This window comes from Cherax quadricarinatus, chromosome 74 (assembly GCF_038502225.1).
Source record: "Cherax quadricarinatus isolate ZL_2023a chromosome 74, ASM3850222v1, whole genome shotgun sequence".
NCBI lineage: Eukaryota > Metazoa > Arthropoda > Malacostraca > Decapoda > Parastacidae > Cherax > Cherax quadricarinatus.
In genome coordinates, this window is record NC_091365.1 from 13,741,940 (window position 1) to 13,767,736 (window position 25,797).

At 43.0% G+C, this 25,797-nt stretch overlaps 1 protein-coding gene across 6 annotated transcripts in view; it reads right to left on the minus strand.

Annotated features, from left to right (window-relative positions):
• LOC128700231 (paired box protein Pax-6) overlaps positions 1-25,797 on the minus strand; it is a 299,207-nt gene that overhangs the window by 109,902 nt on the left and 163,508 nt on the right. For all 6 annotated transcript variants that reach the window (XM_070100798.1, XM_070100797.1, XM_070100794.1 and 3 more), the window contains one exon: positions 2,046-2,211. In XM_070100798.1, the coding sequence (XP_069956899.1) occupies positions 2,046-2,211 (166 nt within the window). The remainder of the gene's footprint in view (positions 1-2,045; positions 2,212-25,797) is intronic.

Sequence of the window (25,797 nt, forward strand, 5' to 3'; positions counted from 1 at the left end):
CAGCTGGGAGACTTCAGTAGTGTCAGCCTCAGTTGGGAGACTTTCAGTAGTGTCAGTCTCAGCTGGGAGACTTTCAGTAGTGTCAGCCTCAGCTGGGAGACTTTCAGTAGTGTCAGCCTCAGCTGGGAGACTTTCAGTAGTGTCAGCCTGAGCTGGGAGACTTCATTAGTGTCAGTCTGAGCTGGGAGACTTCTGTAGTGTCAGCCTGAGCTGGCAGACTTCAGTAGTGCCAGCCTCAGCTGGGAGACTTCAGTAGTGCCAGCCTCAGCTGGGAGACTTCAGTAGTGTGAACCTGAGCTGGGAGACTTTCAGTAGTGTCAGCCTCAGCTGGGAGACTTTCAGTAGTGTCAGCCTGAGCTGGTAGACTTTCAGTAGTGTCAGCCTGAGCTGAGAGACTTTCAGTAGTGTCAGCCTGAGCTGGGAGACTTTCAGTAGTGTCAGCCTCAGCTGGTAGACTTTCAGTAGTGTCAGCCTGAGCTGGTAGACTTTCAGTAGTGTCAGCTTTAGCTGGGAGAATTTCAGTAGTGTCAGCCTCAGTTGGGAGACATTCAGTAGTGTCAGCCTGGGCTGGGAGACTTTCAGTAGTGTCAGCCTGAGCTGGGAGACTTTCAGTAGTGTCAGCCTCAGCTGGGAGACTTTCAGTAGTGTCAGCCTCAGCTGGGAGACTTCAGTAGTGTCAGCCTGAGCTGGGAGACTTCAGTAGTGTCAGCCTGAGTTGGGAGACTTTCAGTAGTGTCAGTCTGAGCTGGGAGACTTTCAGTAGTGTCAGCCTGAGCTGGGAGACTTTCAGTAGTGTCAGCCTCAGCTGGGAGACTTTCAGTAGTGTCAGCCTCAGCTGGGAGACTTCAGTAGTGTCAGCCTAAGCCGGGAGACTTCAGTAGTGTCAGCCTCAGCCGGGAGACTTCAGTAGTGTCAGCCTGAGCTGGGAGACTTCAGTAGTGTCAGCTTGAACTGGGAGACTTCAGTAGTGTCAGCCTGAGCTGGGAGACTTTCAGTAGTGTCAGCCTCAGCTGGGAGACTTCAGTAGTGTCAGCCTCAGCTGGGAGACTTCAGTAGTGTCAGCCTGAACTGGGAGACTTAAGTACGGCAAAGAAAATATCGTCAAATGTTCCAGTAAGATTTCTCTCCAGCAGAGCTGGAGTTACTGTCACCTGGGAATCACCATCTCTCAGGATTACCTGTCCTGTACACAACAGAAATTGAATTTATGTGAAGATATTTCTGTCGTAGAGTGAGGATAAGAGAAATTATACACAGGGGGTAAAGGAAAGAAAGTGAGGGAGGATGAATTTAGGCATAATGTATGTAATTACATATATATAGCAAAAGATAACATCTTGGCCATTATAAGTCTAAGAATGTATAATAGTGCTAGCCTTAGAGTCTAGGTGAAGAGGGTCTACCATGATTGTCTACCATTAGGATCTATGGTTTGTTTGCAATCGTGTCATTACGATTTCGTGAGTCAACCCACATGTAAGCAAAAGACAGGAGACCAGTTGCTCTTTATATTTTAATCTCGGTCTGATGAGGTTTTAAGACCAAAATATACCAATCAACTAATCTCCGATCCTCTACAGAGGATTATCCTGTTACTGTGAGCCTACATGTATCAGACATTTTTAGTAAGTTATTAGTGACATTATATTAATGATAAAAATAAACCTTTATATTAATGGCTAGTTGGCGAATAAAATACATGTGCATAACTTTACTGAGTATATTGCTTAAACGTTTCGTCTGCGCAGCAGGCTTTTTTAATGTAATAGAAGCGATTATAATACCTCTCTATTGGACTGAGGAAACCTGTTGTTCAGGCGAAACGTTTGGCAAATAAAAACACCGAAGTGTTGTACATGTGTCTAGTTCATCAAGAATAAAAGCCACAATATCGTGACTGGAACAATACACAAATAATCCACACATAGGAGACACTTCTGGCAACGTTTTGCACAGACTTGACCCATTAACTAATCACGAAACGTAGTCATAAGTTTCTTTCTCCTATGTGCGGGTTGTATCTAGTTTATCACTAGAAATCTCACCTGCCGAGAATCTTGGAGACGCAGCCGTTGGAGACCTGAAGGATCCTGGAGATATCGCAGGGTCGTGCCCCTGAGTGCGCTAGTTCAATGATCTTCTGCCTGGTGGTGTCCGGGAGAGGCCGACCAGAGACGAACACTCCACCCAGCTGGTTGACACCGCTGTGACCTGTACAACACAGTTCAGCGTTAAGCCTCCTTTTATTTACCTTCCATGCCCATCCACTAAACAAAGGGTGTAACAGTAAAATGTGCATTGAGAGTCTGGATGTAAAAGACAAATCGTAGTTGCAGGAAATTTGAGAGAACGTTTTGCCTCTGCAACATACTTATTTTTTCAGGCTGATTTCAAAAAGCACTTCGTGTTTTTGTTACACAAAGGTTCATTAAGGCTGCATTTTGCCTGTACTCCATCAGTGAAGAATACGTTAATCCATAACACAGGGATTGCTGATATACACGGCTGTTCGGTGTGTGTGTGTGTGTGTGTGTATTCCTCACAGCTCATACACATTAGTGGTGATGCACTCAGAATATATACAAAGTGACATGAATTTTTGTGTTAACATTTTTTTTTCTGTAAAAAAAAAAATAGGTGTCTGGTTGTAACTGCTCGTTTTATTCCTTTTAGTATAGTGTCAGTAGGATGTAGATAGCGTTGTGTCGACGACAGTGAATGAAAACACTTTACTGTATAACACAAAGCGAAACATTGGCCAAATTAAAAAGTTGCTCTGCGAAGTATTGGTATGTCACTTCACACCAGAGAGACACCATTGTGGAGGAGAAGGTGCAAATTGGAAAGCAGTGGCGTGTCTCTGATGGTAAAGACGACGAACCGCAAAGCTCTAGACTCATAGGACAACAGCAAAATTATTAAAATCAAGGATGATTGATAAGTTTGCTATAGCCCTATGAGCTCTCCTCTCTGCTTCTGCTAAGGTGTCCACCACTGCAGTGCTGTTTGCATCATATTCCTGTCTTGGTCTCCAATTGTTTGGTAGCGGGTTGTAAATATGGTTAAATAAATGGAGAACGTTGAGATCAAACTGAGTGTATCACACAGAATCCAGGAGAGACGCGAGGGGGAACAAAATGTCATAAGTGGAATTGAAAGAAATCCAAAATACTTCTCATATGCAAAATCCATGACCAAAACAGCATCTAGTATAAGGTTTTAATTAAAAGAGATGGAACATACACTGACGACAACAAAGAAATTAATGAAATACTTAATTCAAAATACGATGCAGTGTTCATTGAGTCATTTCAAAATACGATGCAGTGTTCATTGAGTCATTAATCATCCTAGGGATTGACCCCAATGAACTCTAAGCAAAACGCAACGGACATCTTCATAGTCTCTGAAGGAGAGATCAAATTGCATGATCATGCACTCCATCACAAGCCCAGACTCCTGGAACTCTATATTCATCATGATTTTCATGAAACTATTTCATGTCTTAAATATTCAATGGAGAAACCTGAATACTATGATCACGCCATGGTTATATTATCTTTATTTTCTATAAGGTATACCGTGTAAATCTTTTGCCACCAGGCCACGGGCCACCATTAAAAAAAAAACGATTAAACTCCACTCCACATAGGTGGTAGTAAATCAGCTTGTGAAAAATTGTCCTAATGGAAATGACGTCTCACATTATCTAGAACTTTGAAAGGGAAAAGAAACAAGATCACATGGAATCACAGCAGTGGTACACGCCACGGCAATGTGTTTTCAGAAGAGATCGCCCTTGCCTCTTGTAATTGCTAGACCATTACAACATAATGTTGGATACAGTTTAAGTCAAGCATAATTTAAATGTGGTGTACACTGACCTTGCCAAAGCTTTCGACTAGTGCGACCTTAGCGTAATTGTGCACAAGATGTGTGCAAAAGGAGTAACTGGAAAGGTGAGCTTATGAATATTTAACGTTTTAAAGAGAACCCAAAGAGTAAAAGAATAAACAGTGAAATCAGGGGCTGCTACAGTGAAAAGTTATGTTCCTCAAGGCATAATACTTGCCTTACTTCTGTCTCTTATATTCGACATAGAGACATAAATCATAGCATCGTATCATCCTTGCAGACGATACTAGAGTCTGAGAGTGGCATCTACAAAAGACACATCTAGCCTCCAGACTGATCAAGTCTTCCAGTACGATTTTCAATGAACAAATTCAATTTACTTCGTTAAGGTAAAACTGAGGGAATAAGAACGAGGTCAGAGTGCAAAACAAACTCAAATTACTCAGAGGAAGTGTAATGTGAGAGCTTAGGTAGGACTAATGTCTGAAAATCTCGCATTCAAAGAGCATAACATTGTTATTTTAGTAACTACGAGGAAAATGATAGCTTGCTAGAATTTTTGAAACATATTCTAAACTCACGATGATACTCCAAGACCGGAATATTGCTGTGTACTGAAGACCCCTTTCAAAACGGGCAAAATTTTAGAACTGGAGAATGTACAGAGAACCTTCAGAGCTCGTTTAACTTCAGTCAAGCACCTAAATTATTGGGAGCGCTTGAAGTGCCTCGAACTGAGCTCCTCAGAAGATAGGCGATCAAGATACACCATAATCTACTGAAAGATTCCTTAATGACTGGTCTTCAGCCTGCACACCGAAATCACTCTTCTTGAAAACTAGAAGTTCGGCCGATGGTATATGTTGGGCATGTGGTACACATGTTGGACCAACCGAAAGGTCTGGTCTCAGACCTGGTTTGGACCAGGCCGCGGTAGCAGTGACTCCCGGAAGCGACTACAGGTAACCTACAAGTATGGGTGTAGTAAGCATCGTGGGTGTTGTACGCCCCATGCGTTGACGTGGGTGGGGGTAGTGAGCGAGGATAGTGGGCGCGGGTGGTGGGCAGTGGGTGATAGGCTGGGGAAGTGGGCAGGAGTGTCTGGTCTCATTGAGCACACAACGTTGGGTCTTGTGTCCGAGTGGCCATTACTATGCAGTAGGCGGTCTCGGGGTGGGCTGCCCTTCCCACCCTTTTCCCCAATCCACCCTACACACACACACACACACATATATACACATACACATACACACATACACATACATACACACACATATACATACACACACACATACATACACACATACATACACACACACACACACACACACAAACACACACACACACACACACACACACACACACACACACACACACACACACACGACAATGACGACATGACGGAAGGAATAAACTCCGAGGTGTCCCTGTTTGCAGATGACGTGAAGTTGATGAGAAGAGTTCATTCGATCGAAGACCAGGCAGAACTACAAAGGGATCTGGACAGGCTGCAGACCTGGTCCAGCAACTGGCTCCTGGAGTTCAATCCCACCAAGTGCAAAGTCATGAGGATTGGGGAAGGGCAAAGAAGACCGCAGACGGAGTACAGTCTAAGGGGCCAGAGACTACAAACATCACTCAAGGAAAAAGATCTTGGGGTGAGTATAACACCAGGCACATCTCCTGAAGCGCACATCAACCAAATAACTGCCGCAGCATATGCGTTTTCCTAGACTGCAGGAAGGCCTTTGACACAGTTCCCCACAAGAGATTAGTGCAGAAGCTGGAGGATCAGGCGCATGTAACAGGGAGGGCACTGCAATGGATCAGGGAATACCTGACAGGGAGGCAGCAACGAGTCATGGTACGTGAAGAGGTATCACAGTGGGCGCCTGTGACGAGCGGGGTCCCACAAGGGTCAGTTTTAGGACCAGTGCTATTTTTGATATATGTGAACGACATGATGGAAGGAATAGACTCTGAAGTGTCCCTATTCGCAGATGATGTGAAGTTGATGAGAAGAAATAAATCGGATGAGGATGAGGCAGGACTGCAAAGAGACCTGGACATGTGGTCCAGTAACTGGCTTCTCGAATTCAATCCAGCCAAATGCAAAGTCATGAAGATTGGGGAGGGGCAAAGAAGACCGCAGACAGAGTATAGGCTAGGTGGACAAAAACTACAGACCTCACTCCTCACCTTGGGGTGACCATGACACCGAGCACATCACCGGAGGCACACATCAACCAAATAACTGCTGCCGCATACGGGCGCCTGGCAAACCTGAGAATAGCGTTCCGATACCTTAATAAGGAATCGTTCAAGACACTGTACACTGTGTATGTTAGGCCCATACTGGAGTATGCAGCACCAGTCTGGAACCCACACTTGGTCAAGCACGTCAAGAAATTAGAGAAAGTACAAAGGTTTGCAACAAGGCTAGTCCCAGAGCTCAGGGGAATGTCGTACGAGGAAAGGTTGAGGGAGATCGGACTGACGACACTGGAGGACAGAAGGGTCAGGGGAGACATGATAACGACATACAAGATACTGCGGGGAATAGACAATGTGGACAGAGATAGGATGTTCCAGAGAGGGGACACAGGGACAAGGGGTCACAACTGGAAGCTGAAGACTCAGACGAGTCACAGGGACGTTAGGAAGTATTTCTTCAGTCATTGAGTTGTCAGGAAGTGGAATAGCCTAGCAAGTGAAGTAGTGGAGGCAGGAACCATACATAGTTTTAAGAAGAGGTATGATACAGCTCAGGAAGCAGAGAGAGAGAGGACCTAGTAGCGATCAGTGATGAGGCGGGTCCAGGAGCTGAGTCTCGACCACTGCAACCACAATTAGGTGAGTACACACACACACACACACACACACACACACACGAACATAAGTGGAAGCTAAGGGCACAGGTGAGCCACAGAGATGTTAGGAACTATTTTTTCAGTCTCAGAGTGGTAAAGCATTGAATAGAATGAGCAAATGGTGGAGGTAAATGTCCTACATAGCTTCAAGAGAAGGTATGATAGGGCCCAGGAGGATAGGAACCAGAATGTCAATTACACCAAGCTTTGATTGGCCCTTATTAAGGGATCTGTAGCTCGTGGGCCTTATTAAGGTAGTAAATCTGCAGCTCCAGGTTCTCATTCAGGGAGTACATCTGTAGCTCCTGGTCCTCATTGAATAAATCTGTAGCTCCTGGTCCTCATTAAGGAAGTAGATCTGCAGCTCCTGGTCTGTAATTCCTGGTCCTCATTAAGGAAGTAGATTTATAGTTCCTGGTCCCCATTGAGAAAGATCTCTAGCTCCTGGTTCTCATTTATGGCGTAGATCTATAGCTCCTGGTCCTCATTCAGGGAGATCTACAGCTCCTGGTCCTCATTCAGCGAGTGGAGCCACAGCTATTGGGCATCATGAAGGGTGTTGATCTGCAGGTCCTGGGCATCGTGAGGGGGCTGACATACAGCTCCTGGGCCACTTGGGTACTCTACAATATTTTCAGTTTTAATGACTGACGGTAAATTTCAATGGTGTTTGACCTAGTTTGAGTTGCAATGTATATATAAGCAACAGATTTATATAAAACGTTTACAAAGAAGAGGTGTACAAACAAGAAGTGTTTACAAACAAGAGGTGTGTATAAACGTTTGTGCTGTTCATTTGGGCATTTCCGCATCTTGCTTACCTACTAACCGAGACGCACACACGTACACACACACAAATGAATACACATTTTCACACACACACACACACACACACACACACATACAAGTACACACACACACACACACACATACAAGTACACACACACACATACAAATACACACACACACATACAAGTACACACACACACATACAAGTACACACACACACACACATACAAGTACACACACACACATACAAATACACACACACACACACACACAAGTACACACACACACATACAAGTACACACACACACACTTACAAGTACACACACACACATACAAGTACACACACACACACACACACATACAAGTACACACACACACACACACACATACAAGTACACACACACACACACATGCAAATACACAGCGATTGGGGAATGGGAGGTAATCAGGTTTGATTCGAGGACAGAGATGGTAGCTCTAACTTGTATATGTTAATTCGTTATTTAGAAAGAAAAAAAATTCTCTTCCTATTTACTTATACTAAACATAAGTCTTGTCTGCACTGTTTCTTGAGAATTTGGTGGTGCTTTAATGTTTATCTTTCTAATGTTAAGTTATTTATTGTGTTTATGGTCAGTCTAGCTGCATCGACAACATTATTGTCTAAATTAAAAGTTATTGAGTTTTTATTTTCGCTAAATATATCGTCTGTATTATTATGAATTGATTTATATGAAGCACTGTGTCTGTGTTGGTCATTTTGAGCCAGTCACGGTGGAGGCTCTGTCCTCCGTCTGATAAACGAGAAGCATGCGTTACCTTACCTTTGGCACTGTATGAGTGCTCGCGGGCATGCTCTCTCTCTCTCTTCTCTCTCTCTCTCTCTCTCTCTCTCTCTCTCTCTCTCTCTCTCTCTCTCTCTCTCTCTCTCTCTCTCTCTCACACACACACACACACATATGTACACACACACACACAGCAGCCAACATGGTTTCAGGGACGGGAAATCCTGTGTCACAAACCTACTGGAGTTCTATGACATGGTGACAGCAGTAAGACAAGAGAGGGGTGGGTGGATTGCATATTCTTGGACTGCAAGAAGGCGTTTGACACAGTTCCACACAAGAGATTGGTGCAAAAACTGGAGGACCAAGCAGGGATAACAGGGAAGGCACTACAATGGATCAGGGAATACTTGTCAGGAAGACAGCAGCGAGTCATGGTACGTGGCGAGGTGTCAGAGTGGGCACCTGTGACCAGCAGGGTCCCACAGGGGTCAGTCCTAGGACCAGTGCTGTTTCTGGTATTTGTGAACGACATGAGGGAAGGAATAGACTCTGAGGTGTCCAGGCAGAACTACAAAGGGATCTGGACAGGCTGCAGACCTGGTCCAGCAATTGGCTCCTGGAGTTCAATCCCACCAAGTGCAAAGTCATGAAGATTGGGGAAGGGCAAAGAAGACCGCAGACGGAGTACAGTCTAGGGGGCCAGAGACTTCAAACCTCACTCAAGGAAAAAGATCTTGGGGTGAGTATAACACCAGGCACATCTCCTGAAGCGCACATCAACCAAATAACTGCTGCAGCATATGGGCGCCTAGCAAACCTCAGAACAGCATTCCGACATCTTAATAAGGAATCATTCAGGACCCTGTACACCGTGTACGTTAGGCCCATATTGGAGTATGCGGCACCAGTTTGGAACCCACACCTAGCCAAGCACGTAAAGAAACTAGAGAAAGTGCAAAGGTTTGCAACAAGACTAGTCCCAGAGCTAAGAGGTATGTCCTACGAGGAGAGGTTAAGGGAAATCAACCTGACGACACTGGAGGACAGGAGAGATAGGGGGGACATGATAACGACATACAAAATACTGAGAGGAATTGACAAGGTGGACAAAGACAGGATGTTCCATAGATTGGACACAGTAACAAGGGGACACAGTTGGAAGTTGAAGACACAGATACAGATGAATCACAGGGATGTTAGGAAGTATTTCTTCAGCCATAGAGTAGTCAGTAAGTGGAATAGTTTGGGAAGCGATGTAGTGGAGGCAGGATCCATACATAGCTTTAAGCAGAGGTATGATAAAGCTCACGGTTCAGAGAGAGTGACCTAGTAGCGATCAGTGAAGAGGCGGGGCCAGGAGCTCGGACTCGACCCCCGCAACCTCAACTAGGTGAGTACACACACACACACACACACAGTTTGGAGGGATATGTTGGGTATTTTTATAGGTATATGCTTCTAAACTGTTGTATCCTGAGCACCTCTGCAAAAACAGTGATTATGTATGAGGTGAAAGTGTTGAATAATGATGCAAGTATTTTCTTTTTGGGGATTTTCTTTCTTTTTGGGTCACCCTGCCTCGGTGGGAGACGGCCAACTTGTTAAATATATATATATATATATATATATATATATATATATATATATATATATATATATATATAAATCAGGCCAAGTGTCTATCGGCAAGTGCCTTTGACAACTGATAACTAACACACACACACACACATATACATAAAACAGGCCAAGTGTTTATCGACATGTACCTATGACAGAATGGTAAGTGATAGAATGGTAACTAACACCTGCAACACGAAACACCTGCAACACCACACACCTGCAACAGCACACACCTGCAACAGCACACACCTGCAACAGCACACTCCTGGCTCTCTGGCTGTTTCATCATCGCCGGAACCCCAAAATCTATGCCATTTATCTTGCATGAAACTTTAGCATTATTTCAAAAATATGAACCAGACTCGTGCACCTGTGGCAAACATTCAAAATTATGGTTTCCATGGCAATACTCTTATAGATTTTAACACACAAAAAAAATAACTTTCTGAATCCAACCTGCCAGTATTTCTTCAAAAAAATCATTTCAAGCTGAATGTTCTCGACTCATTTTGATATCTTTCTGCTGCAAAATTTTGTGTATCTGATATCATGTCTGTACCAGAGAGAGAGAGAGAGAGAGAGAGAGAGAGAGAGAGAGAGAGAAATATATTCGTAAAACCAGGGAAGAAAATGGAACGGAAAATAGAGGACTAAATATTAAAAAAAATATATAGAACTGTGTGACCAAGTTTTCATTGTAGTTTGTATTACTTTTTGTGTACTTGTATGTGAAACTGTGTACATGAGTATGTGTGGCCGTGTGTGTACATGAGTATGTGTGGCCGTGTGTGTACATGAGTATTTGTGGCCGTGTGTGTACATGAGTATGTGTGGCCGTGTGTGTACATGAGTATGTGTGGCCGTGTGTGTACATGAGTATTTGTGGCCGTGTGTGTACATGAGTATGTGTGGCCGTGTGTGTACATGAGTATGTGTGGCCGTGTGTGTACATGAGTATGTGTGGCCGTGTGTGTACATGAATAAGTGTGGCCGTGTGTGTACATGAGTATTTGTGGCCGTGTGTGTACATGAGTATGTGTGGCCGTGTGTGTACATGAGTATGTGTGGCCGTGTGTGTACATGAGTATTTGTGGCCGTGTGTGTACATGAGTATGTGTGGCCGTGTGTGTACATGAGTATGTGTGGCCGTGTGTGTACATGAGTATGTGTGGCCGTGTGTGTACATGAGTATGTGTGGCCTTGTGTGTACATGAGTATGTGTGGCCGTGTGTGTACATGAGTATGTGTGGCCTTGTGTGTACATGAGTATGTGTGACCGTGTGTGTACATGAGTATGTGTGGCCATGTGTGTACATGAGTATGTGTGGCCGTGTGTGTACATGTATATGTATGGTACTGTGTGTACTCGAGTGTACTGAGCTACTTATATACACGAGTGTATGCGTGTGAGTGTCTGTACATGAGTGTAAGTGTAACAGTGTGTACACTACTGCTGTGATTAAGGAACCTCACTTAAGATATCTTTATTTATCTTTACTCTAAACTCTACTGCAGATAATAAATACTCAACCTCGTCTTGAAATTGACTTTAATGATTTTATAAAGAATTATTTAGTGACTCAGTTATTTAGTTCTCCTTATAAAAGGCTTCTTTACCGCTCTCTAGCAGTCTCTTGAGACCCAGAGCTTTAGCCTACCTTTTAAGATATTTAGATGGCTACTGTATCTTCGAAGGTATTTAAATGGTTACCATATATTCAAAGATATATAAATGGTTACCACATCTAAGACATTTAGATAGTTACCACATCTTCTAAGACATTTAAATGGTTAATCCATGTTCTAAGACATTTAAATAGTTAACCGACCTTCTAAGACATTTAAATGGTTACCACTAACACCACACAAACATTGCATGAAGCTGTTCAGTATAACACACACACACACACACACACACACACACACACACACACACACACACACACACACACACACCACGGCACTTTACGGTACATCACAGTTGCTACGGATGCTGTCGATGTTGTGCTTGCTTCATGAAGCGCTAAGCCCATGTGGGTTTAGCGCAAGGAGCGTGTCCGGAGGCTTGGTCCTCCGTGCACTAATCGCAGCGCCCGTTGGATCAGATTGTTGGTGTGTGCTGGTGGCAGGTGAAGCCAGGCTTGACGTCTGTGCGTCAGACGTCAGTCAGTGTTCCCTGCTACTTATATTTTCTATGTAAGGAATTGATGGTGTGTACAGCTGTAATGTGTGAATGTACATTGTGTACACCAGTGTGAGGATGTGCATTGTGTACACCAGTATGTGGAGGTACATTGTGTACACCAGTGTGTGGAGGTACATTGTGTACACCAGTGTGTGAATGTACATTGTGTACCAGTGTGAATGTATATTGTGTACACCAGTGTATGGAGGTACATTGTGTACACCAGTGTATGGAGGTACACTGTACACCAGTGTGTGGAGGTACATTGTGTACACCAGTGTGTGGAGGAACATTGTGTACACCAGTGTGTGGAGGAACATTGTGTACACCAGTGTGTGGAGGTATATGTACAGCAGTAATGTGTGGAGGTATATGTACAGCAGTAATATGTGGATGTACATTGTGTGCACCAGTAATGTGTGAATGTACAGTAGTATGTGCAGTGTGCACCATTAATGTGGGGATGTACAATATATGCACCGGTGATGCGTAGACGTGCAACATTAAAATCAAAGTATATCCAGTACACATACTGAATATCTCGGGATATGCAGGGAATAAAAATAGCAGACTATATTTAAATGATAAAAAAATAGCATTTCAATTTTCTAAACAAAAGAAATAATGGCAGTGGTGTGGAGGTGGGACCATGAAGTGAGGGTGGACCTGATTGTCAACAGAGCAGCCGATCAGGAGCACAGCTTGCAGGGAACATGTGAGTGTGTCGGTAATCATTTTCGGATGAAGAACTTTGTAGGAGCTGATGCGGTACTGAAAGCTCTCTGATGCTGCTCTTATTTTTCTATTTGTGAAATTGCGGTTACTTGAGATCTTTTTCTTTTCTGGGTCAGAAGTTCAGTTGTTTTGTGCCGCAAGGTGAGGTGTTGTGTCGTGCAGTATTTGTAACATCAGTGATGGGGTCGCTGTTATTCCCTGCTCACAACGGTGGTGATACGCAGGAGGGAGAGAAAGTAGCGTCACAGTTGGTGACGACTGATGCAACACGTAACAGAAGGGACAGCTCTTTGAGACACTCAGAGTACGAGACAAACACAGACTTCACAAAGTTATTTCAACGCTGAATGATTAAGAGATACTGGCTGCTGCAGTGTCCTTGCTCTCCCCCTGGACAGTAAGTAAAATATACAAATAACTCGCACGTTGGAGAAAGACGCTTATGACAACGTTTCGATCTGACTTGGACCACTTACAAAGTCACACTTACGTCGTCGTAAACTTCTCTGTCATGTGTGTGCGGGTTATTTGTGTATGTTCCAGTCACGGTACTGTGCCTTTATATTTTCTTTACAATAAGTAAAAATCAACATTCCCATACTTTCACTTTTGAAAACATTAAATACTCTGAAAACATTAAGAATTAATTAATGGAGTTGAGGTGACGCAAGGAAAACCTGTGGCGTGAGTTTGTGAGTTGTCACACGAGTTGTTGGGGAGCCTGGACGTGTGACTGTCTCCAGCAGACTTGAGTGAGCGCGGGAGCAGGGCTCTTCAGCACAGAAATTTCTTGAGGGAATCACTGTATATACAAGCTGGATAACCAATGAGAAAGACAAGTCAGAAAATATCCTCTTTGACATTATCAACATTGTAGACTATCAAAACTGCGAGATCCTCTCAGATTGCCTTTTCCTCTCACTGCCAGATTTCTTGCTTCTCTCCCGAAAAAATTTTGCAATTGCCAAAATTTTTTCAATGGCCTCAGCATACTTTCCAGTCCTTAACACAACAAAACGTTTGTTAAAAGCATTTCCCTTTAATATTTTGTATATATTTCAATATCTTTTTTTCATAATTCCTCTTGTGTTTCCTGTCTTCCTTATTTATCCAACACACAATATATATATATATATATATATATATATATATATATATATATATATATATATATATATATATATATATATATATATATATTTGTGTTTATGTGTGTGTGTGTATCTACATTAATGGTGGAGCAAATATGGAGAGCGGACTTGCGAGGTCTGGGATGTGACTGACTATCCTGGGTTGGGCTGTGCTGGGCTGTACTTAGCTGTGGTGAGCTGTGCTGGGTTGTGCCAGGTTTGGCTGAACTGGCCACGAAGACGACACCGGTACAATCAACCTTTTCTACCTGGGCTGGCCGAGGCTCCAGCGTCCAGCTCAGGTGTTGACGGCCCCTCTTAACCCTCATCCCTCTCCTTTATCACCAACAACGAGATAACAGAAAACTTATAAAAAAAACACAGGAAGGCTATAAAATTAGTGGCCAACTGGAAGGCATAATTTTTTACCGGTCTAGGAAGTAAACCTCTAGAACCGGCGTCCCTCAGGTCTGTTTTCTGACCTCTTTCATTACGAAACATTTATATGAAAAAGGGGAGCATTTTCCCGTGTGTTCCTGGGCTGTAATTAGAAGGTAAATTAATAAAGAGATGAGTAAAAGTGGGTGTGTGGTAGGTGGGTCGGACTGACCGTATATTGTGTTGATTATCCAGCAGGTGGCGCACTTCACGGCTCACTGCCCCTAAATGAGTCTGTCAGGTCGAGTCGCACGCCAGGCGGAGCTCACCTGACACCCTGGCCCCTCCCACCCTCCATCCCACCTCCACGCCCGTCTCTCCCTCCTCCACGCCCATCTCTCCCTCCTCCACGCCTGTCTCTACCTCTTTCAAGCACGTCTTTCCCTCCTCCACGCCCATGTCTCCCTCCACTCCAATCTCTCCCTCCTCACGCCCATCTCTACCTCCACGCCCGTCTCTCCCTCCTCCACGCCCACCTCTCCCTCCAAGCCCATCTCCCTCCTCTACGCCCGACTCACTCTCTTCTTAGGCAGCCCCTTTCATCTGACCTTTTCGCTTTCCTTCTATTTCTTTTCTTTCTCATTCCCCTTAACACAACTTTTTATCTGGTTTCATTCTCACTGATACCTTCCTACTCCTTATACCTCTTCCAATCCCTCGTGTTTCTGCTTCCTTCTGAAGAATGATGATATAATCAACCAAATAAAGATTACTTCCATTTATTCTCTTTCCATCCTCAGTTCTCTTTCTTTTCTCTACACCTGAGAGACAGCAATTCTCGGATGATAGTAACTCCAGCGCTGCTGGAAGAAAATCTCTGAAGCTGGCGTAGTTGATGAACTTTTACTGGAATCCTTGATGATATCCTCATTGCCCTGCTGAAGTCCCCCAGCTCAGGCTGACACTACTGAAGTCTTCCAGCTCAGGCTGACACTACTGAAGTCTCCCAGCTCAGGCTGACACATTTCAACACCTTGTATGAGCAACGCCCTGAGTGGTGGAATATAACAGGGAAACAGTCAACTTTTGTTCCCACTCTGTAATTGTCACACAGAATTATGTAGCAACACACTACTGATATATTCAGTTTTGTTAAAAGATTACTTGTCAACCTTTTCCAGTACACTGTTAACCTCTCCCAGTACACTGTCAACCTCTCCCAGTACACTGTTAACCTCTCCCAGTACACTGTTAACCTCCCCACTACACTGTTAACCTCCCCACTACACTATTAACCTCCCAAGTATACTGTTAACCTTTCCCAGTACACTGTCAACCTCTCCCAGTACACTTAACCTCCCCAGTACACTATCAGCCTTCCCCTGTACACTGTCAACCTCCATCAGTACATTGTTTGCCTCTCCCAGTACTCAGTCAACCTCTCCCAATACACTGTGAGCCTCACCCAGTAAACTGTCAACCTCCCCCAGTACATTGTCAACTTCTCCCACCCTGACCTTGGCTGCCTCACCTTCCTTGACCTTGGTTGTCTCTTCACCTTCCTTGACCTTTCCTACCTCTTCATTTATTCACTTGTTCTACCTCTGCTTCTGCTCTCCCAGACGTTAACTGAAGATGGCTCAAGACGGAATCGAAATTTCGTATATAGTTGTAAATTCTTGTTAGAAGTTAATTTTTTGTTTAATAGTTTCAAACTGTTGTCAGTTGTGAATTATTGATGGTTATTTGTGAATTATCGTGAATTATTTGTTGTGGGTTGATTGTTAATTATTGTAGGTTAATTGTGAATTATCTTCAGTGTTCTTCACAACGTTCTCCTTCGCAAGGTGTTGTTCATCAGTACACTGTGAACATTCAGTAGTGAACATTCAATAGTGAATGTTCACTAGTAACTTTCACTCGTAACTTTATTTATTCCACGTAATTCATCCTCGTTCATCAATTTCAGTCATTTTTTTCATCACTCATCAAGATTCATTTCAACCAGTGAAAAAAAAAACCCAAAGAAAACGGATCTTTTCGCTTACTGATTTTCTGATGTAAACAGTTGAGAAAACTGACAAGTTCAATAATTAAGTCACTTTTTGCAATTCGGTGACTTCCTCAGTCCAGTACAGAGATGAATGATGGAGTTTGAGGTAATCAGTCCCTCAGCGTTGAATAGATATCTTCAGTCAGTTTTGAGAAAAATACCTTTTCTCAAGACTGATGGACTGAACACATCGACTCAAGGGTTTAGCGCTCCTCCACAGTAATGAGGGACTGACTCCCTCAAACTCCTTCTCGTCTTCCACCATCCCTCTCAGTACCGGACTGAAGAACCACAATAAAACAAAATTCCAAATGTTGCAAATGTCTCCTATTTTATCTTATGCATTAATAGGTTTGATAAAATTCAACTACTTAACAGGGACAACGAATCATTACTTTTGAGGGTAAACGATAAACGACGTTTCGGTCATACTTTTGAAGGTAAACGACAAACGACGTTTCGGTCCTGCTTTTGAGGGTAAACGAGATTGTAACTGTGAGATTGTTTTGAGAATTGTTCCAGCCACGGGATTGTAACTGTGGGATTGTTTTGAGAATTGTTCCAGCCACGGGATTGTAACTGGCATTGTTTTGAGAATTGTTCCAGCCACGGGATTGTAACTGGGATTGTTTTGGGAATTGTTCCAGCCACGGGATTGTAACTGGGATTGTTTTGGGAATTGTTCCAGCCACGGGATTGTAACTGTGGGATTGTTTTGGGAATTGTTCCAGCCACGGGATTGTAACTGTGGGATTGTTTTGGGAATTGTTCCAGTCGCTGGATTGTAACTTTTATTCCTTTACAAATACCCAATGGGTTTCGAGAGTCTACTCCCGGAGCCCGGCCATGGACCAGGCTCCGGCAGTAGAAAGACTGTCCAAACTCGTCAATGGTATATGTAGACAGAACTAATATTGTGACACCGTATTAGTGACTCCATAATTAATTAACAAATATGGTTTTGTGATTACTTTTCCACTCAACTAGCCTAATGACCTAGACTAGTGTTGACCGCCAGATTAATGTAATATAATGTAACTGACTCGTGTCTGGTGTATTTTAGCTAAGTTTATTTAGTGTTTCTTAGGCTCATTTAAGGGCTGTGTTGTTTTGTTAACGAAGCAGTGAATTTATACGTGTGCGTTTGTATATGTACGAGTATTTATGTTGTATTAAATCTAGCGCTGTGAGAATATCTTCACTAATTCCTTTTACCTGTTCGCCTAGCAGTAGATAGGTACCTGGGTGTTAGTCGACTGTTGTGGGTCGCATCCTGGGAAGAAAACTGACGTTATTTACCCGAAATGCTCTGCATAACAGAGGGCTTTCTATATAATAGTAGGTCACTGATGTTAGCTAGGACTGTATACCTTGTACATGTCCTTGTAGAAATTATTATTATCATTATTTGTGGGATAGGACATTCTGAGAGATTGGTAATTTCCAGGAAATTTTAACTCCAGCTCTGATGTAATGGAACCCTTCAAGTTGGTGCAGCTGCTGAATCCATAGTGCAGTGCTTGACGATATCCTCATTGTCATACTGAAGTCTCCCAGCTCGGGTCGACAGATTACATTACCACAGATACGATATCCATCCCGTGTGATGGAATATGACAGGGAAAACGGCTAGATTTTGTTCCCATTATGTAACTAGCATATAGAGTAGGATCATATTGCTGATGTAGCCAGCCTTTATACAGAAAAGCTCTCCCTCTCGTTCCTTCTCTTCACCCCCCGTCTTACCTAACCTATACTATAGAGAGATCTAAACACATCGGACGAGCCTCGACAAGTCTTTACGGGCTAAGCTATTAATATCCTTTCTCTCTCTTCTTCTCTCTCTCTCTCTCTCTCTCTCTCTCTCTCTCTCTCTCTCTCTCTCTCTCTCTCTCTCTCTCTCTCTCTCTCTTTCTCTCAATCAGAAAATACTACATGTTACTCTAGTGTTAAAGTTGCTACCACAACCACCACCATCATAACCACCACATAAACTGTTATGATTACAACAACCAAGACAACAACCACAACAGCTACAAAAAAAATGCTCACAGCCACAACTACAATTACCAAAAAAAAAAAGCGACAAAATAGCAATTACCGCCACAACAACACCATCACCACCACAACCAACACCACAACCATCACCACCACAGCCATCACTACCACAGCCATCACCACCACAGCCATCACTACCACAACCATCACCACCACAACCATCACCACCACAACCAACACCACAGCCATCACCACCACAGCCATCACTACCACAGCCATCACCACCACAACCATCACCACCACAGCCATCACTACCACAGCCATCACCACCACAGCCATCACCACCACAACCGCCACCACAACCAACACCACAACCAATACCACCACAACCATCACCACCACAACCAATACCACCACAACCATCACCACAACCGTCACCACAACCATCACCACCACAACCATCACCACCACAGCCAACACCACCACAGCCAACACCACCACAGCCAACACCACCACAACCAACACCGCCACAGCCAACACCACCACAACCAACACAACCACAACCATCACCACCACAGCCAACCCCACCACAACCAACACCACCACCACATCCACAACCACATCCAACACCACCACATCCAACACCACCACATCCAACCCCACCACAACCAACACCACCACCACATCCACAACCACATCCAACACCACCACATCCAACACCACCACATCCAACACCACCACATCCAACCCCACCACAACCAACACCACCACCACATCCACAACCACATCCAACACCACCACATCCAACACCATCACATCCAACCCCACCACAACCAACACCACCACCACATCCACAACCACATCCAACACCACCACATCCAACACCACCACATCCAACACCACCACAACCAACACCACCACCACATCCACAACCACATCCAACACCACCACATCCAACCCCACCACAACCAACACCACCACCACATCCACAACCACATCCAACACCACCACATCCAACACCACCACATCCAACCCCACCACAACCAACACCACCACCACATCCACAACCACATCCAACACCACCACATCCAACCCCACCACAACCAACACCACCACCACATCCACAACCACATCCAACACCACCACATCCAACACCACCACAACCAACACCACCACAACCAACACCACAACCAACACCACCACAACCAACACCATCACAACCACCACAACCAACACCACAACACCATCACAACCAACACCATCACAACCAACACCATTACAACCAACACCATCACAACCAACACCATCACAACCAACACCATTACAACCAACACCATTACAACCAACACCATTACAACCAACACCATTACAACCAACACCATCACAACCAACACCATCACAACCAACACCAGCACCACCACAACCAGCACCACCACAACCAACACCACAACCAGCACCACCACAACCAACACCACAGCCAGCACCACCACAACCAGCACCACCACAACCAACACCACAACCAACACCACAACCAACACCACAACCAACACCACCACAACCAATGCTGATGTTGCTCCACCTTCTATCATCCACTTTAGATGAAATATAAGTGGAAAAGCTTCACAGTAACTTAATACACTTACACTTCGTGCTATCTGCAGAGTTAATGCAAGAAATTCCAGCTGTTTTCACGTGTTACTGGCCTTATTTTCTCCTCTAATATGAAGTGTTGATCTAGATTTTACTAGTCCGACCTCATAAGGTTGGGTCTACTAATAATCTGATGTACCAGAGTATGCCTAATTAATTTTAATTAGGGTAGGGTAACATATTTTTTAAGATGGGAATAGCAAAGAGAGACTGAGAGACAGAACCGGGTCTCTAACGTTGGCAAGAGACTTGAGAGAAGAGTATATAGTGAGTACCAAAAGGGTCTAGATAGTTTTCCCTTAACGATACCTTCTTTCCACGAGTAAGGAAATTTTGATTTTGATTTAGTGTAATAAATAAGTTGCAGAATCTTTCTCAGGTTACTCTTATGAGGTCGTGTAAGAGTGGCCTCACACATGTCCCAGTTGCCAGCAGTAGAAATACTACAACAATAACGTAGATGCGAATATTGACACGGTAGTGAGGAACAGAGAAAACGTTACATAGTAGACACAAGACCGAAACGTCGTCGTAAGCTTCTCTCTCCCATGTGCGGATTGTGTATTGTGAATAATAAACACGAGTAACTGAGTGCTTGGAAAAAGGTAAACTTCTGACCCGTAAGTCTAGTTTAAGTAGTGCTGAATTTGAGACGAGAGAGAAAGAGAGAGAGAGAGAGAGAGAGAGAGAGAGAGAGAAAGGTGTACTGTACTGGGTAGTAGAAATGAAAGCTCATCAAATGCTACAGTTAGTAGTACTTAATGTCGTATATGTCCTAAAGTAAAGCCCTTAAAATTAAAAGAGGAAGCTATTGGCGTTGCTAAGAAGTGGTGGTTTTTATACTTGCTGAGTAGTGGTGGTGGTCTGATAGTTGCTAAGTGGTGGAGGTGGTCTGATAGTTGGTGAGTAGTGGAGGTGGTCTGATAGTTGCTAAGTAGTGGAGGTGGTCTGATAGTTGCTAAGTTGTGCAGGTGGTCTGATAGTTGCTAAGTAGTGAAGGTAGTCTGATAGTTCCTAAGTGGTGGAGATGGTCTGATAGTTGCTAAGTAGTGGAGGTGGTCTGATAATTGCTAAGTAGTGGAGGTGGTCTGATAGTTGCTAGTGGACGTGGTCTGATAGTTGCTAGTGGAGTTGGTTTGATAGTTGGTAAGTAGTGGAGATGGTCTGATAGTTGCTAAGTAGTGGAGGTGGTCTGATAGTTGCTGAGTAGTGGAGGTGGTCTGATAGTTGCTGAGTAGTGGAGGTGGTCTGATAGTTGCTGAGTAGTGGAGGTGGTCTGATAGTTGCTAAGTAGTGGAGGTGGTCTGATAGTTGCTAAGTAGTGGAGGTGGTCTGATAGTTGCTAAGTGGTGGAGGTGGTCTGATAGTTGCTAAGTGGTGGAGGTGGTCTGATAGTTGCTAAGTGGTGGAGGTGGTCTGATAGTTGCTAGTGGACGTGGTCTGATAGTTGCTAGTGGAGTTGGTTTGATAGTTGCTAAGTAGTGGAGATGGTCTGATAGTTGCTAAGTAGTGGAGGTGGTCTGATAGTTGCTAAGTAGTGGAGGTGGTCTGATAGTTGCTAAGTTGTGGAGGTGGTCTGATAGTTGCTAAGTAGTGGAGGTGGTCTGTGTTGCAACCCCTGAATAGGTTGCAATGATTATGTATATATATATAATATAATTATTACCTTTTCATTTAATTTTATATTGCTTATATTTGCGATAATAGCTAAATCGTAAATGTATGACTTTATATTATTATTTGACTTATGTTGTTAGGATGTAACATATTAAGTGCTCAGTTCAAGTCTTGATTGTCAAACTACTGTAATTATCGCTTGTCGCTCGTTATACTGCCGGCTTCTGAGCTGTGCTGTCCACGGGGCTATCACGTGATCGAGGGGGGAGGGGTGTCCTCACCTCTCGTGAAGTATTCAGTCTGCTCTAGACTCGCTTGGTGGTTGGACAGATTGTCTCATTATTCTTGTTAGTTCTGTAGAACTCTGTTCACAGAACATTGTATAGACTTAGTGATTTTCGACGTTGTACTGAGGTTGTGTGTCGCTTAGACACTCTGAGCATCTCAGTGTCGTTATGTTATCTACTTGATCCTGATTGTGTCACAGTCGCTTGTTATATGGCTATTGGGCTTAGCATTCTTTTCATTGTTCAAGCAGACTGTTCTGGTTGCCAGTCGGTCAAGAAGTTAGTTTATTAGAGGACTTTGTCAGTCACTTGTTTAAGTCTTATTCGAGTCTTGAGACATAGCGAACTACTTATAGCACTTACACACATACACACTTACTTGTACATATTTGTAATATCTTATTAAATGTTAATGTACCAGACGGTACTTAAGAATTATAAATGTGATATGTGCTTTCAGCACAATAATATTGAACTCGAGAGATTGATTTTATTTTGATTGCTGTGATTAATTTAATTTGATAATATACCTCTAGACTTAATAAATTTATTAAATTTTAATTTCTCTAGTTAGTAGCCTACCAATTGTAATCCTGAAGCACTATTGAATAATACTGAATTTTAATGGATAATTGGACAAGGATACTGACTACTTGTTACGAAAACCCAGTAACAGGCTGGATGCTAGAAGGGCAGTCCTTTCTAGTATTCACTGGAGATCTCTAAGCTTTTAGAATCGCGTTTTTTGTAACAGTCTGATAGTTGGTAAGTAGTGGAGGTGGTCTGATAGTTGCTTGTGGACGTGGTCTGATAGTTGCTAGTGGAGTTGGTTTGATAGTTGCTAAGTAGTGGAGATGGTCTGATAGTTGCTAAGTAGTGGAGGTGGTCTGATAGTTGCTAAGTGGTGGAGATGGTCTGATAGTTGCTAAGAGGTGGAGGTGGTCTGATAGTTGCTAAGTAGTGGAGGTGGTCTGATAGTTGCTAAGTAGTGGAGGTGGTCTGATAGTTGCTAAGTAGCGGAGGTGATCTGATAGTTGCTAAGTAGTGGAGGTGGTCTGTTAGTTGCTAAGTAGTGGAGGTGATCTGATAGTTGCTAAGTAGTGGAGGTGGTCTGATAGTTGCTAAGTAGTGGAGGTGGTCTGATAGTTGCTAAGTAGTGGAGGTGGTCTGATAGTTGCTAAGTAGTGGAGATGGTCTGATAGTTGCTAAATGGTGGAGGTGGTCTGATAGTTGCTAAGTAGTTGAGGTGGTCTGATAGTTGCTAAGTAGTGGAAGTGGTCTTACTAAAGCCAGTGTGAGGATGATTTTACTCTGAACTGATTTTGGAAAGTGATATTTAGGACAATAACTTTAATAACGTCTCACCCACAAGCTGAGAAAAAACAAAACCAAAAGTGTAGTATGTGTGGAAAGTGAAACTACGATATAGACTTCCTGAAGGACCCTACTAGAAGTTATCTAAGTGGGAATATAAGCGTGGAAGGTAGAGCTGGAAGGCGAAGTGATGATACGCTCTTAGTAATGCCTTGTTATTTAGTAAATTAACGTGGGTATTTTATATGATCAATGTTGATCAGGTCACCTCACTTTAATGAAAAAATTCTGGGGACTGTTGGTGGTGTGTTGAAGAGTATCATTTCATTTTTATTACCCTTAGGATTAAAGAGGTAAGAGTAGCTATTTTATTGCAATCTCTGACAATGTTTTGTTAATTCTTAGTTTTATTTTTACTAATGAGTAATAATCTGGGCATACATTCCTTTTATTGTATGTTTCATTGTATTGTTAAGGAAGCTTATGAAGCTTAGGGTAGACAGATATAATTGTATTTGATGCCATTTAAAAAATGTTTTGCACTTACTGTATTTAGTTTCCTTCTAATGGTTTAGTGTTAAGTTGATTCCCAGTTAATAATTTATTAGAAAATATTTAGTGTTACTATGGGAAATTAGTGTTTGTGATGTGATTCCTAAAACGCTAGTAAGTAAAGTGATTTATTTTTTTTGTTAAATTCTCTCTATATTTTGACTTCTGTGCATAAATGTAGTATAAAATGCCATACTGTCCAAGAAATTTCCATTAATAACTGGATTTTGAGAATCTGTATGTTATAAACGAGGAGAAAGATAATGTGAAAAAGAAAATTTGATAATTTTTGTATTATACTGTTAAAATTCATTATGCAATCAGTTAATTTGTAAAAGTAATGACTATTTTTTTCTGCTGATTTCTTTAGATGGATTAATGAAGATAGCGTCCGCTTATTGTTTTTCTTCTCTATTTATATCGTCATTATTTATGATTTTATTGCGTTAAGTGTAATAATTTTAACGAAACAATGGAAACAATAATGTGATGTTAAAACTACAATAGAGTTATATGATGAAATGTAATGTTTATAATGTTAGTCCGCTTAGAAGACGAGGTTAATGTGATAGTGTTTGCTAGTAGGGATACTAGAGATGATGGTTTTAGAAGATGGTTTTATCATCTAACTGAGATGGAAATTGAATATGGAAGCTTTATAATTCGTATGCTTACCTTCAGTTATTTGCTAGGTTAATGCAGGAGCTGTCCAGCTGCATTTAAGTATTGGCATTATCTCCTTTGCTATTAAGAAGTGTTGGTATGGGTTTTAGTAGATCCTTTCCTCCCTAAGGTAAAGTGTGTTGTTTTAAATGATGTGTCAGCATAGTTGCTGATCCTCCTTTACATGTGTTGTATGCATAGATTAGTTGAGTATCATAGTACCATCCATGTGCTTTATATAGAAGCCCCCTAGGCCTGTGACTGTATGACGTCACGGGGTACAGCTTGAGGCAGTGAGACGAGCTGCCTCGCTCTCACTCGGCGTTTAGACATCCAAGCAGGCAGAACAAGGCAGGCCTGGGTTCCCACCTCTCATCCACAGTCTGACAATATACATATCGTTACCATCCAACAAGTGTGTCTACCTTCAACCCTCGTTATCTCCTACGACAAATTGGTGGCAGTGGTGGGATTGAACTCTTGGATAGTCAAGGTCCATCTGGCTAACATTCCAGTAGGTTGTTTATTCTGGAATAAAGGTATCAGTGGTGCATGGTCTGTCAAGACATGAACAGGGTACTGGTAAATAATGTCTCGCAAGTGGTGCATCACCCACAGAGAGCCAGGAAGGGCTGTCATACGCTACACCTATTGCAAGAGACTGTCATTGCAACCACAACAACCGCCACCACCACTGCCACAAACGCCTATATAATTACAAGAGCAACAACAACAATCACAATAACCACCGCGACACCTAACACCAATCACAACAGCAGCCACAAAAAAAGCAGCAATCACAGCAGTAACCAGCACCGCAACAGAAAACTACAACAGCCATCACAACACCCACCACATCAACTACAACTTCAGCAACTAGTGTTGTGGTGTAAGCGTCAACAAGAACAACTCCAACTTGATGACATCTCCCCGCTGAGTTTCTCTCACTTGGGAGAACGGGAGAAAATGAAGATGCTGCCGGGGAGAGGAAAGGGAGGGTAGGAAGGAAGGGGGAAGAAAAGGGAGCAAAAAGGAAAGGAAAGAGTGAGGGGGAAAGAGAGAAGGGAGAAGATAAGAGGAGAGATTGAATGAAGGAGGGCGGAAGTGAATGAGGCAGTGAGCGAGGAATAGAGAGAGAAGGGGATAGAAGAGGTAGGGAGGGAAGTTACGGGAAAAGAGGAAACGAGTAGTCATTTTATAGAGTTTAACATAACATAGGATACACAAAACGTAAAGGGTGGAAAGATTTAGAACGTGCAAAAACTGACTTACTTGCAGTGAAGGCAAGAGGGACAGGATTATAGAGAAGGAAA